At 39.5% G+C, this 17,826-nt stretch overlaps 1 protein-coding gene across 1 annotated transcript; it reads right to left on the bottom strand.

Annotated features, from left to right (window-relative positions):
* Window positions 1-322: 322 nt before the first annotated feature.
* On the bottom strand, window positions 323-17,357 carry tars1 (threonyl-tRNA synthetase 1). Its single transcript, XM_074671263.1, has 19 exons — window positions 17,169-17,357; window positions 16,069-16,146; window positions 14,635-14,825; window positions 13,505-13,628; window positions 12,647-12,771; window positions 11,757-11,874; window positions 11,606-11,670; window positions 11,060-11,138; window positions 10,829-10,975; window positions 10,084-10,182; window positions 7,984-8,150; window positions 6,987-7,149; window positions 4,843-4,980; window positions 2,902-2,979; window positions 2,715-2,815; window positions 2,234-2,338; window positions 1,950-2,022; window positions 1,072-1,186; window positions 323-946 (listed from the first exon to the last, which is right to left on the bottom strand). Exons 1-19 carry the CDS (start codon window positions 17,226-17,228, stop codon window positions 798-800), a joined length of 2,175 nt encoding a protein of 724 aa, XP_074527364.1. The 5' UTR covers window positions 17,229-17,357; the 3' UTR covers window positions 323-797.
* Window positions 17,358-17,826: the final 469 nt, after the last annotated feature.

The raw sequence follows: 17,826 nt of genomic DNA on the forward strand, positions 1-17,826 counted from the left end.
CTCACAGTAAAACCTACATGATGAGGATACCTTGTAATCGTGTCAGCCCCAGCCTAAATATGCAAGGTTCATTTGACAAAATGTACACTTGAAAAAATGTACTACCATCCATAAAAGAAATCTGTACGTTGCTCTTCTTTGTGGGCTGTAGAAGTCATGTTTAAGCACATTTTGACTCTAATCTTAAATTCTTTTGTTTTCTGATGGACAGACTGGCTTTGTAACAGCTCCATCAAAAACAAATCTGCTCCTCACTAAAATTTTGCAATGGAACAGAGAGAGTAAATGAAATGAGCTCTGTGTCAAGGTTTTCAAGAATAAATTCTTTAATTATCAAAATTGTAACTCGTGCACAATTCCCTGAAGTAAGAATGACCGATACAAACCGTAAAGACAGTGACAAACCATTTCACCAGTCATCACAGGCGTTTTTTGGTAGTTTTAATGTTTCAGTTTGTTCAAAGTTAAGAAATGTTCTTTTAAGCTGTCCCCTCAGAGTCTTAACATTTTTTCTGTTGATGCACACTCAGTATAAAAAGTTAACTTCTGTCGACATGAACAGAAATGAGAAGACTTGATGAGTGAAAGCTTACTGATAAAATATGGAAGACACCAGGAAAAAAAGAGAAAAATTGACACATTTGAGAATGTGATTTCAACGAGACAAAAAGCAGAGATGAGGCACCAGAAGTTTTATCCCTCATCCAAAAGCTGATTTTAACCGCACGGCCCTTCAAAGTTCCCACACTCAAGGCTCTGTAAAGGGACGGAGTTGATTGCAGCGAGTTTGAGAAGGCTCAGAATTCCTCTTCAGCGTTTCTGCTCTTGGAGGTCTTGAGGTGTTTGAGACGCTCGATGCACTCCTCCACGCTGCGTTCACCGTGGACTTTGTTGTCTCGGGTGCGCACGTTCACTGTGTTGCTGGTCATCTCTTTCTCTCCCACCACTTTGCAGAGCGAGGAAGCATGCAAGAAGAGTGATGAGAAATCAATTTGTAGATGGACAGTGAACAAGAGATTCAGACAAACAGTTAAAGACAGAAGAGTGAAGGAAAGTTTCTTTTCTGCTTACCCAGGATGAAGTTGTACTGCGCCAACTGTGCATTTCTTATCTTCTTGTTCAGAGTGCAGCCAGGGTCCAGATCAACGTCAGCCATGAAGCCGGAGTCATGGAAATCCTGCCTGACCTGCCAAAAAAACAACAGATGGTTAAATAAAGCTCACTCTGTGCCAGAGTGCTACAGTAATTCCTGAATTTAGAGTCAGTTATTTTAATTTACTCGTTGTTTATCAAACCCAGACAGGGAAAACTGTGTACAAGTTGTTAATTTTGCTGTAACTATGATTACATTTCTGCTGCCTTTGTTGTCACAGCTGTGTGCTTTTAAAAACTCTTAATATCAAATGTGTACAGCTGTGTGTTTAAGAAAGGTGCAAAACCTGAAGAAGGAATTCAAGATTAACATTTTTAAAAAGTTTTGAATAAAACTAAAAGTTTGATTTTGAAGGCTTTGGCTGTCTCATCAAACCAGAGTTATCAGACAGCAGTTGCATGCAAACACACAGAGCTGATGTTTTTGGAACAGAAAAGGTCTGTTTTAAAATCCTTTGCAGTAACAATATTGGCTTCTTGGTTAAGTTTTTAAACCACTTGTTTGGCTCTGCTTGTGTGCAGTTTAAAGTGCCAAAAAAAGCACGATTACAACCTGTTTGATTGTCTGACTCAGAAACTGAATCAACCTGTAGAACTGCAGGTACAGCACTTTGGTGTTTCTTTATTTAGTTATTTTAAAAATTTGAGTTCAAGTTTGTTGATTTTGATCATGGGTCAAAAAATAAAACTTTCGAACCACAGTGAAAGAGACAGTAGTAGACAGCGTATCATCCTGTGTGAATAAACTTGTGCAGCTTGGGGCTGAGTACAAATGGCATTACGTGGTCACTGGTTACCTTTTGAGCATACTCGTCATAGGTCGCTCCCACAGGTACGACCATCACCTGGCGAGGAGAGAGCCACAGTGGCCTGGAATACAGCAGGACATGAATTTATCAGATAAGTGGCTCATAAACAGTATGTTAATCTTTACTACCCTACAAACACGACTTGTTCTCTAATATTTCTGCTCAGAACATCTAAAAACCGATAACTGAACCCAGAAAAATACATTTCTATGTCATGGTGGTGCCAGCTCCTACCAGACAGATCAACCTCTCCAAATCGACTGTTTACAAACCATTTGCCGCCGTAGCTCTCTGTCAGGATAGCAATCATCCTCTCCACTGATCCCAGGATGGCTCTGTGGATGATCACTGGCCTCTTCTTGTCGTCACCATCGTGGCTAGAAAATCATTCAAAAACGATTAGCACCACACGGGAAGAGAGGAATCCAGCAGAGTCATGTGGAGAAAGAAATTCTTGTTGTTTGGCAGGAAACAAAGATGATGCTGTTTTATCTTGTTCCCAACAAAGATTTAAAGCAAAGTTTCATCTGAAGCCTCTGAGGCAGCAACAAAAGTCTTAGCACTTATGCATTATTAGATATCATAAAGTTTTATCTAAGTCTATTATCTTCTGTGATATCTAAAATCTAAAAAAGTATTCTTCTCATGGTGTGAATTTAGTACAAAATACTAAACCCTTTAATACACAATGAACATTTTTACAGCAGCTATTCTTCATTTATGTTGATTTTATAGCAGCTTTAGACGAGTTACCTGACAAAGGTGAGATTAAAGCGAATGGGAAGCTGGAAATCCAGCTGGATTGTGGCACACTGATGGTACCGACCGATGGCGTCCTTGATCTGGATGTCGATCTGCAAACAGTGGGCACAAATGATCAGCCGTGGCCCTCCTGCTGTTTCACAGGGTAAGTACATCATTACTGCAGCGCATGGCTCACCTTTGGTCCATAAAAAGCTCCGTCACCAGGGTTGAGAACCCATTTCTCCCCAAACTCGTTCAAGCTGTTCTCCAGTTGCTGTGAAAACAAACAGTTATGGCTTTTGTTACAACATGAACGGCTGACCAACATGCAGGTAAACACAAGTGTTAAGCAAAGCTGTGTATTTCCTCCTGACATTTTCTTCATCTGGAAGTAATCCCTGAACTGAGAAATGTTAACGTCTCAATAATATTTTATGGTTTCTTGCGGGGGAGTTAATGAGGTGAGGGGAAACACTCAGCAAGTTCTGTTCCAGTCACTTTTCCAAGTTTACAAGTCAGTTATTTTGTGTATATAATTTTCCACCTTTGTGCGTACAAACACTAATCATAAAATGTCAGCGCTGAATTTATGAAATGTTGTCCTAAAGAAAAGTGTCTCACTGATGGGTCAAACAAACAGCGCTTAAACTTAGGAGCTATTGGAAGTCTCACTTTACCGTATATTACTCTTACTTTTTTTCACACCTGTGGCTAACTGAGAAATAGATCTTTATAAACGCACGCAGTCAGTAGGAGAGATCAGATCTCTGGGCTTTTCTGTGTCTCTAGAATACAACATTTTTCATATTTAAAAAGTACCACGGCTACTGGATTGATTGTTTGGAAAGTGACTTGCTGAAAATAAATATTACCAGCAGTGTTCTGCTCCCAGCGGCTATAGAAACGCTAAGAAACCAGAGCAGAGAGGGAAATTGAAAAAGAGCTCTTTAAAGTTTATGAAATCCAAAAGGAACAAAGAATTAAAAGGATTAAATGTCGTTATCTGCAGAATAATGGCTCACATATTATCTTACATATTGAGCTGTCATCTCCTGAAGTATGAATGTGGATACAGTCCCCTGTGGGCAACTCTCTGTGTGATTAGTTGGGAGCTTAAGCCTGAGTATATCTTTCCAGTGGGTGTGAAAAATGGAGCGTTTTCTGTTGATTAAACTGAAAACACTTTTAAAAACTTTTCCGCGTTTTGATGCCTGGCAGCCTGCAGCAGATTTAGAAGCAGCCGTTTATAAACGCTGAGGAGAGCGACAACAGATATGACGAGAATACAACACCTGACGGGGCTCTTGGTTTAGACAGCAGAGAATTACATAGAAAACGAAAGAATGCAAGTTTGCAGCCCTGAATGTGTGACGCAGGTTGCACTGGTGATTAGTTTTGTTATTGGTTACACTCAACATATCTTTGTGTCAGGTCAAGAGGAAAACAAATGTGACGTGATGACTAACGTCACCCGCACGCAGGCTACCAGACGACTTTTCATCCTTTTGTTTACTCACTGTAAACACCCTCCAGACTGATTAACAACCTGTGTGTTTCATAAAGTTATCCAACCAATAAAACAACCGTCTGCTTGTGACACCTTCATCCAACAACTGTCAGTGAATGTTGATTTTACAGATTCATATGTCAGACTGGAGACTATCCCTCGCTGTTTTATTTAATGCACACAGAACAAAGCAATAACTACCCATTATCATTTAGCTGAACCCACTCTCTCTTGTTATCTCTTTGTTTGAGCTGTATTTAAACATCACACACTCTCTCCCAGACCATCTTCGAGCTGAACCCGAGATGACAAATATAGAGCTGTTCCACAGAGAGCGAATTTGATTTGACAGCAAAGGCAGACAGTGATGGCACTGATGTGGAATCTCAGGAGATGTGCGAGCGTTTTCTGAACTGACAGCACTTCTGCAGAATGAAAAACTAATTCATTAAAATATAAATGTTTTCTGGGGTGTACAAATCGCACTCTTGCATTTTCTGTCTGTGAGGCGGCTCCAGAATTTCCATTAGATAATATCACAGATCAGCATCTTATTCTCCGGTGAGACCGTGTGAGATTGCTGTTCACATTTTGAACCAAAGGGCAGAAACAAAGAGGTTCTGTGATTACCTTTTCTGCTTGGTCCCAGATCTGAGGGTCCCCCAGGAACTTCTCGGGTCTTGTGGACAGGTTGAGTTTGAAAGTGAAGCCGAAGACGTCGTACACAGTCCTCAGAAAGTCCAGACAGCCCTTGATCTCCTCTTCAATCTGTGGTCAAAAATAAATTGTAACTGAAATTGCATCATGCTGAGGGGATAAACGCTGCAGTTTTGACTGATTCCATCTTTGTCTTGGCTGCTATTAAGAGATTATGAAATGATGATGTAATCAGACGAAATTATGAAAACTTCTCAGCTTACTGGAGATGATGACTGAATATTTCCAGTAACTGTTGCTGTGAAACTTATTGTTACATCTGTGCTTTAGAATTTTCAAGTAGTCTTCACACAGTTATGCCTCTTCATTATTTCATACTTCATTATAATTCTCATACATTTTAGAAAAACACCAAACTTATCGGCAGAAATTTTCATATCTTCCGATACCAATAAACGTGTTTTTAAGCTTTTATCAGCCGATACCGATATTGTGTCGATAATATTGTGCATCCCTGGATATACACTGTATATAATTACAAATCATTATAATACCCATATGATTCAAGACAGAGACACAACACTATTAAATTAAAACAAGGAAATGTAACTATAAAACTGTCAACATAAGAACTGTAGTGTTAACCAACGATAAATAAGAACAAGGTGTAAACACTATAATAAATAAAGACGTCAAACTGTAAACACCTTTAATAAATAAGTCAAACTTAAAACACACAATGAGCAACTTACACAACGTTAAAACACCGTATTATAGTCTGACATTAGATAATGGTGGACGTGTTAATTAACAGTCGCGTTTATCTCTGTTTATCTCACAAAAAAGCAACTAACACGATGTTAAAATGCTGTTCCATAGTCTTACATTAGACAATGGTGGACAGAGGGGGCAGGCACTCAGGCAGTGTGCAGCCCAACACACAGGGGCAAGAGTGACAGAATTTTGACAGGCTACATTTTGGCCAATGTTGATTAATCGGTGACATGCATAAACGGCCCGATTAATCGGTCAGGCTCTACTTTGAGCCACCATCAGCTCAACATAAAGAAAAGTTCAACTTAAAGATAAACTTTCTGCATTCTGTCTGAAGTTGGTCACCACAAAAACAACCAACAGTCCAAGCAGCTCTTTCCAACCGCAACGAGCAAAGTGAAAAATATGAAGTGATTTTAATTTGTACACAAAGTGCAATCAAATAATTAACCACCCGATCCGCTGCCATTCCTGATAAACACAAAGCACAATCAGACGGATCCTGGCTGCAGGTTGCTGTGCTTCTACAACTGAACAAAGTAATTAAGAAATTTATTCACTCTTCCAAAATTCTGTTTGTTTGCATTGATATTGGCAGTGCTCCTCTCCGCTCAGAAGACTTAACATGCAAGTTGCTATGCCAGGCTGCAGCAAACTTTAGCAAAGAAGGTTGCAGACTTTTCAGAGACCTTACCTGATTTTTCTCCATAAACTGAACAAGAAAGACACTAAGAGACCCACTTTTTACGTCTCTATACATCAAACGGACATAATGGCACAGCAGAAACATTCATCAGGGTTATTGCCAGGAAAACTTCATGGTGCGATGACTTAAATCCTCTCTAAAAATCTTCGGCACCAATTTAGCATGACACTCCTATAACGCTGTCAGGCTGGTGATGGACGGATGTGTTAGAATATCAGAATCAATGCAGCAGAACCAGATTATTCTCTTTTATTGCACGCATTCTTCTTCCTTGTCATTTTTGGCACCTACATTACCGTTGATGCGAGTGACACAAGTTTGGTCTCAGATTCAGGTGATATCAAAGTGGCGGCAAAAAAAGCAGCAGAGCAGCTCCAGACGACCAAGTCAATGCTATGTGAAACTGTTCTCATTTTCAGCACAAACCAAAGCTGCCTTAAGTGACGTGACGAAAGACAACTTAGTGATCTTAAAGGTCTTTCAAATGAAGCATGCTGTATTCAGTGATTCCACATACGTTGGTTGGATTTTCTCTCATCAAACAACTTTTTCTGATCAAACTTCTGCCTCCAAAATGTGTCTTTGTAAGCATGCTGGGCTCACAAGAGTAAAGCAAATTGATAACTGTGGGACTCACCTGGTCCATGGAACAGAAGATGTGAGCATCATCCTGCTGGAAGCGGCGGACACGAGTGAGACCTGTCAGGGCTCCCGACAGCTCGTTCCTGTGCAGGACGCCAAAGTCGGCCATGCGGATTGGTAACTCTCTCCAGGAGCGCGGCCGGTGATCAAACATCAGACTGAAGACAGACAGAGTGTAAAAGTGAGTGAAAATACACACATTACAACCACCATCTTCTACCACTCCTTACAAATCACTGAAAATTGTTCCACTGCTTTAATATTTCTATGAAAGAGAATCAATATTTGATCTAACTGTCATCCAGCACTGTCACAAAATGTGTTTGCAAGCTCAATTTTCATTTCTGCTCCATCTCCTGAGAGGCTGCCCATGAGGAGAGCGTGGAGATCATAGCAGTAAAAAGGAGATAAAAGATTTGACTACAAAGAGCTGCAGTCTGGTTCTTTACACTGCAATGCAGCATCCAGCAGTAAATTGAAGTGGGTCATCTTACTAAAGAAAACATGGCACAAACATCGGTCCATTACAAGCTGAGCTGAACTGATGACAGACTAATGTAGCAGTGAAAGATGAAGCTTTTCACAAAGAATGAGTCAACTGCTGATAACAAACCCAGTGCAAACTTATAAAGCTGTAACAGTGAGCCCAAACATCAGTCAGGGGTTGTTTCTGCTTCCCATGGCACCAAGGGAGACACTTTTAGATAGATTAAAAACAAAATTTGTACCAAAGTAAAATTATTTGTATTGTGAGCTTATTTAATTCAGTTTGTGCAGCAGCAGAACAAACAGCTCTGCTTCCAACAAAGACTTTTGTTTCTCTAATTAAAGAGAAAAACGCTAAACAATATATTTCACGCTAGCGCAAGACTTGACACACAGAGTGCAACACAAGTGGGTGTTCATTCTTGGCAATCTATTTTCATCCTTTCTCTATTTTTCTGCTGGAGTTAGACTTTTAGAAACTCTAAATGTGAGGAAAGAAGCCTCACCAGTGTCCAGGGCAGTTCATGGGTTTGAGGGCAAAGGTCTCCTTCTCCGCCTCGAAGGAGAACATGTTCTCGCTGTAGTGCTGCCAGTGGCCAGATGTCTGCCAGAGTTTGCTGTTGTAGATGTTGGGCGTCACGACTTCTTGGAAACCTCTCTTCCTGTACTCACTCTGTCAAAGAGCAAGATGTCAGACAGGAGGATTAAAACAGAGCTGTTCTGAGTTCATGCCATCAGAATATTTTGTGCAGAAACAACAGATTTGATAAATTTCTTGCAACAAATAGTTAGGGCATACCATTTGACGCACACATCAGTCAATAGGTTAAAGTTGAGGTTTTGAAACTCTGATAAAGTGAATGCAGCTGCATTCAGATTTTTCTTCACAAACACATTATTGAACACATGTTGAGCTAATATCTCCACATGGATGAAGGAATGCCACCTTCAGCTAAGTCTGTACAAAACTGAGCTCATTGTCCTTCCAGCATGTCCCTCAGTTCAACCACAGATCAGTGTCCTGCTTGATTCCAATCAACTTGTGCTGACAAACTCTGCCAGAAATGTGGGTGTCATGATTGATGACCAGCTGATCTTTAAGGTTCATGTGGGCTCCATTGCTCTGTTGTGTCGATATGCCCTCTATAACACCAGGAGGATCAGACCCTACCTGACTCAACAGGTCAACCAGTTTCTGGTACAGGCCCTTGTGATTTCACGCATTGACCACTGCAACTCCCTCCTGGCACCCCACTGTAAATCCTTTTTCACTGGCTTCTGGCGGCAGCTCAAATCAAATTCAAAGCTCTTCTTCTGGCTCACAAAACACTGACAAGAATGGCTCCTGCCTACCTGGGGTCCCTCATCCAGGTCTACACTCCTTCTCGCCCTCTATGCTCTGCTTGTGAAAAACGCCTGGTGCTCCCAGCTCAGTGTTGCTCTAAATCTTTAGCCAGACTCTTCTCCTCTGTTCTGCCCAAATGGTGGAATAAATCACCAAACTCTAGACGATCCGTAGAGCCTCTTTCCACTTTTAAGAGATGTCTGAAGACTCATCTGTTCAGGGGACACTCAAGCTGACCCTTCTCCTCTTTGTCCTCAGGGGTAGAATGAGTCAGACAGTCGCCGACCCAGCTCTTAAAGAATATTTAGCACTGATCATTGAACATTGTTGAAGGTTGATCAATATTTTTTTCAAAATTCTTGCTTGTGTTGTACGTCGCTCTGGACAAAAGTGAAATGAAACTGTAGAACTGTAGATTATGTTTAGATGTTTGGGTTAATCTGGAAAAGAATACTTGTCTAAAAACTCAATAAAGGATGTCTGATGGCATCAGTAATAATCATTAACTCTTAATCAAAAGTAATCCTGAGAATTGTGCTGTGAGAAACATGTCACATGTTTTGGTTATTTTGGTATTTCGTTGCTTGCAGACAAGATCTCATCTTTAAGCACATCTCTAATTACTTAAATGTCCTCAGACAAAAATCTACTCCCTAAATTAAAAGAAATATTCTTTTGATGTTCACTGCATTGCCGGTGCACTGACTACAACTAAGGACATGGAAAGAGCTCTCCTCAAGACTGTCATTCATTCCTGTTTCACATTCTTACATTTCTTCAAAATAATTGCCAACTAAATAAAAAACTGTTCCAAGATTAAAAAATAAGTTTGTGTTCAAGGGTAAACTTAACACAGGGCAAAGTTCTTTTTTTCTATTACCTGGTAAGAAATGAGAAATATCTGATCGACAGAGACTTAATTAGATGTCAGAGCAGCTTGTTCTGCATTCTTGTTGCAAGTAGAAGAGTTATGGTTATAAGTTTGTCATTTCCAGGACTTAAATGATCACGAAAGAGGCCTTTTTTACATCATTATATTTAAAAATGTGATGCCTACAGTGGTTTTTAATTACAGCTATATATTAAGTAAAAATATAAAGCATCTATTAATCTAGAGGTCACTTTCTCCTCAGTCCTTCTCCCCAGGTCTCCATGCTCATTTAAACTCTTTGACTCATACCTCACTGTCTTTCCCTACGTCTCATAGTTTGGAGTGAGATGACGGCTGTTATTCACTCTGGTCCTGACAGCTTTCACTTACTCTGATGAACTCAATCAGTGTGTTGTAGAGGAAAGCTCCCTTGGGCAGGAAGAAGCAGCTGCCAGGACTCAAGTCATGGAAGAAGAACAAGTCTTGCTCCTGAAGATAAAGAAGAGAGGAAAAGTTAGGCTTGTTATAGACTGGAAATGAAGAGAGTTCTCCACCCAAAGGACAAACAGGTTTCAATCAATCACATGTTCTGGTTAACCACCGTTTGCACGACATTGTACTGTCTCTTTTTCAGTTCCTCTACCACACCTGTTCTGAATGACAAAGACAGACACCCTGCCTGACCTGCCGACTCCCTCTATTATGAACACCTAAATCTTATAAAGATACATTTTATTGAAATCTGGTTTAATTCCACATGTCACTTTTGTCATCACACAGAGATAAAAGTGTCCCATGTACTATCTTTTTATCATGCCAAAGGCAGTTATTGTTTTAAGCATGCTGGGCTACCAGTGCTGTATTTTAACACAGTTCAGAAATGTATGATTTATTGAGTAGGTTTCAATTTGTAAGACCTGATACACATGGGGCTTCTGTATTAGAGAAGTCTTCTACTCGTGTTTCATGACTAATTTGTTCAGGGAAGGATCATAACAGCACCTGTACAGTAAGTACATAGCTTAAGGAAATAAAAACAAACAAATGAACAAAAGAAACAGACATGATTAAATTTTACAAAGGATTTGGAGAGCTCTTTTGCTAATTATCAGCATCTTAACATTTATGTTCCTACCCGCCCTAGTTTGCGATGATCTCTGTTCTTGGCCTCCTCCTGAAACTTCTCCCATTCTTTGAGCATTTTTGGGTCGGGAAAGGAGATTCCATAAATCCTCTGAAGGGTTTCCATGTCTGCCTTTCCCTCCCAGTATGTGGATGAATTCTAGCACAACAAAAATAATAGATTAACAATTGAGTAAAAACTGGTGCTTTTATGCAACAAATCACTGAAAACTAAAGGGCTCACCTTGTGGATTTTCAGTGCCTTGATTTTCCCAGTATGTCTCACATGGGGCCCCCGACACAAGTCAATTAAGGGACCACATCTGAAAAGCAAAATGTTTTTTATCTTTTAAAAAACAAGTTCTTAAGAAACAGTTTAATTTTTTCAAGGTAACAAAATCCTATAAGAAGATTGAGACTGAAGAGTATTAATAAATTATTTAAACACATTAAAATACAAAACCTTCTGGAAGAAAAGGCAGAACTATCTCATAAATATGCAACAAAAAGGTTGGTAGCACATTTAAAGTTGGTTACTGCTGCTTCCAAATCGGTGTGTGACTGTGTATTTATAGCAGTATGTTTGTGTAGGTGTTGTTTATCATACTGAGTGTGATCTGTTGCTGAAGAGGAACAAGCTTTGGCACAAAAACTGATAGGCAGTATCCGACTTTTGGCAACAGAATATTTTAGACAGACTGATCAATCTTCTGCACTTAGTTTTGGTCTTTAATGAGGTCAGACATTACAGTATGTCATCAGAAGTGGATTTGTTTTTACATGCACTCACCTGTAAACTGTGGTGGTGGGTGTGGTAACCTTCTCATTCAGGATGCGGCACTTAAACATGTTGTACTGAAAAGAAAAGGGAAGAGATTTTAGGGGCTCTGTTACCTTCAAAGTCTTTATTTTTATTAAAAAATACTGATGTTTTAAGGCACCTTGAACATTTCCAGCAGAGTCTCCTTCTTTATTTCCAGTCTCTCAAACGGCTGCTTCTCCTTGATGATTTTCTTGCATAAGTTCTCCAGACCTGGGAAGTCATTGCTCGATACGCCCCTGTCCAAAACATCAAAAAAACACACAAAGAAGGTCACGGAAATGACAGCCTTACATAGTCCTACATTAATATTCAAAGCGCTTTAAATGTTAAATGCACTCTGACAGTGTTTGTGGAGGGCATCATGGATGTGACCAGGCATTTAGCCTTGAGAGCAGACTTTTCATTCTACAGAGTGATGCACTAACTTCCATAAACTGATAACCTCTGCCAGGCATGGGCGAATAGTTTAAAGTCCTTGGCTTTAGGGCGTGAGCCATGTCAAAATATCCTTGCAAAAAACACAGTCTCCAGGAATGCCATTAGCATAAAACGACTTCATTAAAGAGGTTGTAGAATTAATTAGACAGCCCTCCTCACGCTCTCCCGCTGCCTGAAGCCGGGAGAAATGCATCTGTTTCAGGGAAAGGTCAAACAGAAAAGTTGTTTACGATGAAGAGGTATTCAAATTTCTGAGGATGTCTCAAAGCACTTTGAAAGCTTCACTCAACTTATCTCCAGTTCTGTGTGTTCTGAATAGATTTGCTTTAAGGCTTTAAATTCTGTGGGCTGATATATAAAGATGTCCTTTTAAATCCACACCCAACAAAAATCCAGCTTGACAGCATTAGTGTCATTAAACTCCACCTGTTTTGTGTGTGCAGTGGGTCTTAGACAGTGAACCAGCCTGGCAGCCACAAAGCTTTGAAGTAAACATCAAAATAACACTGGGAGATGACTAACACGTCTAATTATACAGACAAATGTGAAGCCAAAGCCTGTGTGACTCACTCATTGTTCTCCAGGAACATGTCGTAGTAGAAGCCGTTCTCGATGGGGGGACCGTAGCAGAGGCAGCCTCCGTACACCCTCTCCATGGCTTCACCCAGGATGTGAGCACTGGAGTGCCAGTACACCTGAGGAACAGTGAATACAAGACATTAAAGTGTGACTGTGTTGAAAGGGGTGATGTTGACCTTCATGTTTGTCCTGATGTAACAATTGTTCACTGTGCTGCAGACTTTGTTGGAGGAAAAAAGAAGTGAAACTGCATCATATCCTCTCTTCTGAATTCTGGCAATACTTGGAGATGGGAAATCTAAAAACTATTTGACAAAACCTGCTGACAACTAGTAACATAAAAAAGGTAATTGGCCAAGACAAGGAAAACTCTAAAGTACTTAAAAATGTCAAATGACAAATGACTCTTCTGGTGAAATATTCACCCCTTTGTTCAGACAATGAAGCTGAAATTGAGCTCTTATTTCCAGAACAAGTCTCGTTATTCACTTATGACACTGGTTGCTGCCACTTTTATGACAGTCTGTGATTGCAGCAGTATTTTGTTTTACACTCTCTCGTCTCTTCTTAATGTTTTTCTGGATTGGACTTTTAATGGAGAGAGGTTTGAGGTCAATTATTGGTTGTCAACCTTTCATTCATCACTTTAACCTTGAATGCATCAGGGAGCGTGAAGTTAATATATTGGAATGTGAGAGGAGTTTTTGGTGCTCAGAGATGAGTGAAATGTGCATTGGGAAGAAAATGTTAAGAGGCTTTACAAAACTTCTCTGCAGTCTCCTTTCCTAATCCATACACAAGGGAGAAGAAAAATCAAATATAAGCAGAACAGGGATGAGGCGGACTTACTGCTTGAGCCTCCTCATCATCAAACTTGAGCAACTGCAAGCTGCAGTCATCCTCCAGAGGTCTGTCCAGGTCCCACACACTGTTGTTCACTTTGGCAATCACTGTGTTGTCAGCAAGGCCTTGACTGGGAAAATGAAGAAGCATGCATCTCAACAAAGTTATTGAGCGGGGCTTTGCACAACGAAGTAAAAAAGAAACCTATGGTGCATCTTTAAAAACTGCAATACAACAATAATAGGTCTTTCACCAGATTTCAGTAACATTCTTTACAGTAGAAAAGTGTTTTTTAGCTAGATTCAGAGGCTTTAGGTATTTATATACTCCCAATGCATACTTGAAATCTAGGTCGCAATAAGTTTGCCTTGAGTTACGATCATGTAAAAATGTCATCAGGAGACCTACAGCAGGTGTAGCTCAGCTGGTCTTACAGGGAGTCAGTTTATTGACGCACCTATGTCTAAGAGGATGTAAAGGAATGCAAACAGTCGACAACACTTCAAAGTAACTCCACTCCTACCTCTAAATCTACCAAGGGTGTCTTTAATTGCTTTGGCCTCCAAATACAAAGAGGATTGTGACTCACACAGGTTAAAAACCACCGGTGCTTTACACCAATGTGCTCACTGCATCATCAAGTACAAAGGTGGGGCAGTGGCTGGGACTTTTAACTTATACAGAGCAATGTTGACAGTGACGTTGATGATAGAGATTATGACACTTCTGAAAGCTTCTCACTGTGCTTACTGTGCAGTCTGCTCATGTGACCTTTGGTTACCAACATTTGATCTCTACTAACACACTCTTCAACCACGAGGCCAGTAGGGAAATCATTCTCAAACCCCACAGCAAAGTTCCCTAAAAATTTTAACTAATGAAGGAGTACTTTCTTGTCTTGAGGAGACAGTCTAAGGTTAGTGGGTGTCATTTCCAATTACTATTATCATAATGTAGGAGCTGTGAAGCCTTTTGAAACCCAAATGGTGATTACAGGCTGTAAGAAAAGATCTGACAGCTGGTCTTTAGAAATTACATTCCTGGAGCACCCTTGAGATTTCTCTTTTTTATGCTAAATGAGAGCTGGGTGTCAAATTTAATAAGTATCAATTGCAGCTCCTAATCATCACACTGACCTGATTCCACAGGCCACCTGGTATGGAGTGGTCTTCCATGACTCAGCATCAACCACCTTCCCATCAGGCAGGGTCACCTTGATGGCTCGGCTATTATTCGCTGCTCTCTCTGCCATGAGGGCGTCATGCTCTGCTTTGAGCTGTGAGTACAAAGTAAGACGGTCCTCGATGTACTGAGGTGCAGGTGACAGCTGGAAAAAGACACAATGAGATGAGCTAGTGAAGAATTTATTGATTATTCCGTTTTTAGAATAGTTTTAGAGCCGGACCGATATGGGATTTTTGGGGCCAATGCCAATACCGATACTTGGAGCAAAAAAAAGCCGATATCCAATATATCTGCCGTTATCCAATATTTCGGCTGATATATATAATAATTCATTGATAATCACAGGATATATACTGTATATAAACACAAATTATTATAATACCCATATGATTCAAGACAGAGACAGAACACTTTTAGATTAAAACAAGGAACTTTAATTATAAAACTGTCAACATAAGAACTGTAGTGTAAACCAATGATAAAAAAGAACAAGCTGTAAACACAACAATAAATAAAGAAGTCAAACTGTAAACACCTTAAATAAATAAGTCAAACTTTTAACACAGTAAGTAGAAAGAAAAGTCAAACTGTAAACACGCAATGAGCAACTTACATGATGTTAAAACACCGTATTATAGTCTTATATTAGATAATGGTGGACGTGTGAATTAACAGTAGCATTTATCTCTGTTTATCTCTCAAGAAAGCAACTTTCGCGAAGTTAAAACGTCGTTCTATAGTCTTACATTAGATAATGGTAGACGGAGGGACCAGGCACTCTGAAGTGTGCAGCCCAAAACACAGACACACAGGAGCAAGAGCGTCAGAAACTCCGCAGAGCAAAATTTTTTATAATCGGCTACATTTTGGCTGATGTTAATTAATCGGTGACAGGCATAATCGGCCCGATTAATCGGTCAGGCTCTAGTTGTAACCATCCTTTACTATTCTGAACAGAAAGTTTATGACAAAAAAACACCCATAGGTCGTAGGGTAATGCTGCATATAATAAATGTTTTTTTTAATAATATAAAATAAAATGCAAAACAAAATATGAAAATATACCCAATAAATGTTTTATCTTACCCCATTATTTTCTGCTCTGAAACTAAAAGTGATCTCAATCTAATATAGATGTATCTGTTTTATCATTCATTTACTGCAATTGAGCCTCAGTGATATTGTAAGGGATCAACTATTTGTCTACATACGACATATTATTTTGGTCATCATTAACTCTGAGGCTGCAGGACATTTCTAGATATTTAAGCAAATACAAAAATTACACAGTACAGACTGACCCCATCATTTAAGTCCTTGTAAAACATTATATTATTGTAATATCTAGTCATAGCACCTAGCCAACACTTGACTTTGCAACCCACCTCAGCTCTGCCCCCAGCATCCCCAGCAGCATTTTTAGCCTTCTTCTTTCCTCCATCTTTACCACTTTCAGGTTTCCCCTGTTAAAAAAGCAATGCAATGAAGTTATTGAGCTTTATGACACAATAAAAGATAAGTATGAAGCTACTAAGCTAATTACAAAAAAAAAAAAGTATTTCCATTTACTTCATTTCCATACATTTGTGAGGAGTAAAAACTTGGAACTTCTTTTTCAATTAATCATGATATATACTATTAGGGTCAATAAAACATTAAAAAAAAGGAAATATAGTTCTTTTTTTGCACCAATTTAACACTGAGCTCCTGCAACTGCTATTGGAAAAGACTTTCCTATTTGGAAGCAGTACTGAATCAACTGAGTATAAAATATAAACACACTTTTACCAGTCAGCTTTAGGATAATCTTCACTTGAATGTTTAACTGTGTCTGTGCGTGATGTTTTTAATGTTGTTGTATACTGTTGGTGATGAAAATCCCTTTTTTGACATGGATTTAGAAAGGTCATGTTTACTAGTTAATTTATTGGCTTCTACAGCCCTACAGTTTTGTTATTGTGTCTCAGCAAAAAGAAGTAAGCAGAGGGGGATCCAGTGAGAGTTTTAGTGATAATAGAAGCGGCCTTAAGATAAAACAAAACTCTAAATCTTATTGAGGTATGCTGATTTGCAAAGGGAATATGACTGATTCATTCAGCGTCCCACGGATTGGTGTAACACTGACTGAGACAACCTGCATGCGGTCAAACTGTAAATTGACACATTTCTCAATGGAGTTTGGCGTAAGTACCCAGAGCTACACCGTGCCAAGTAATACGTGTAAATCCAATATTAGCATAACTGGCCAACTACACATGCAGTGAGACAAAAATGACTGCCTTTTAAAAAAGTCAGAGAAAGGGCAAACATTCAATAAAAGACTCGTGCTATCTACACAGTAGCACTGAATTCATAACTGTAACCTTAACGGTAGCACCACATTGCCGGTTGAGTAAATGACAGCATGTATTTGGCTACAGGCTAGGCTAGCTGCTAACTCAATGATATTTCTGAAATGTACGCAGCCTTGAGACTCCAGAGTCACCTTTTTCCCCTCGTCCACTTGCATTTCGCTCATCTTCTCCACGACACTCTGGTCAGCCATCACAAGTGGAAAGCCACCCTACTTTAGTAAGATAACTTTAGCAACTCCAGCTAACATGTATGGACAGCAGGCAGGCAGGATGCCGGGTGAGGGCTGGTGACGTAGCCCGGATATTGCAATTCTGATGCAACATTAGCAGAGAGTGGGCGGAGTTTGAGAGACAGATGAATACAGCCCATGATACATCCATAACAGATTACTTTACCAGGGAATTTCCTAACAGTATAGGTCTGCATCGTTTTATTATTATTATTATTTTTGTTTTTTATTTCGAATTTAGAGAATGTACACATTCATTTGTGAAAAGTTTTGTTTTTTTTTTGTTTTTGTTTTTTACATATTGCAAGCTGTAACAATTTTAATGGCTTTCTGTTTCAGGATATTGAAATGAATGAATGTATTATTTGAATTTGTTGCTGTTGACAAGTGTTGTTTTCCCCCTGTGATATAAGGGATATAAAGTTTTGCCTATATATTAAAAAAAAAAAGATTGATTGTGTATGCACAAGAGTTTTTATGTGCAGGCTATACTATAATCCAAGAGACAGACACTCGCATGCACCCAAGAGAAACCAAAACATTTATCAATCTTATCATA

This window comes from Halichoeres trimaculatus, unplaced genomic scaffold (assembly GCF_033239565.1).
Source record: "Halichoeres trimaculatus isolate MK-OKI-2021-1 unplaced genomic scaffold, fHalTri1.1 fHalTri1_scaffold_5, whole genome shotgun sequence".
NCBI classification, from domain to species: Eukaryota; Metazoa; Chordata; class Actinopteri; order Labriformes; family Labridae; genus Halichoeres; species Halichoeres trimaculatus.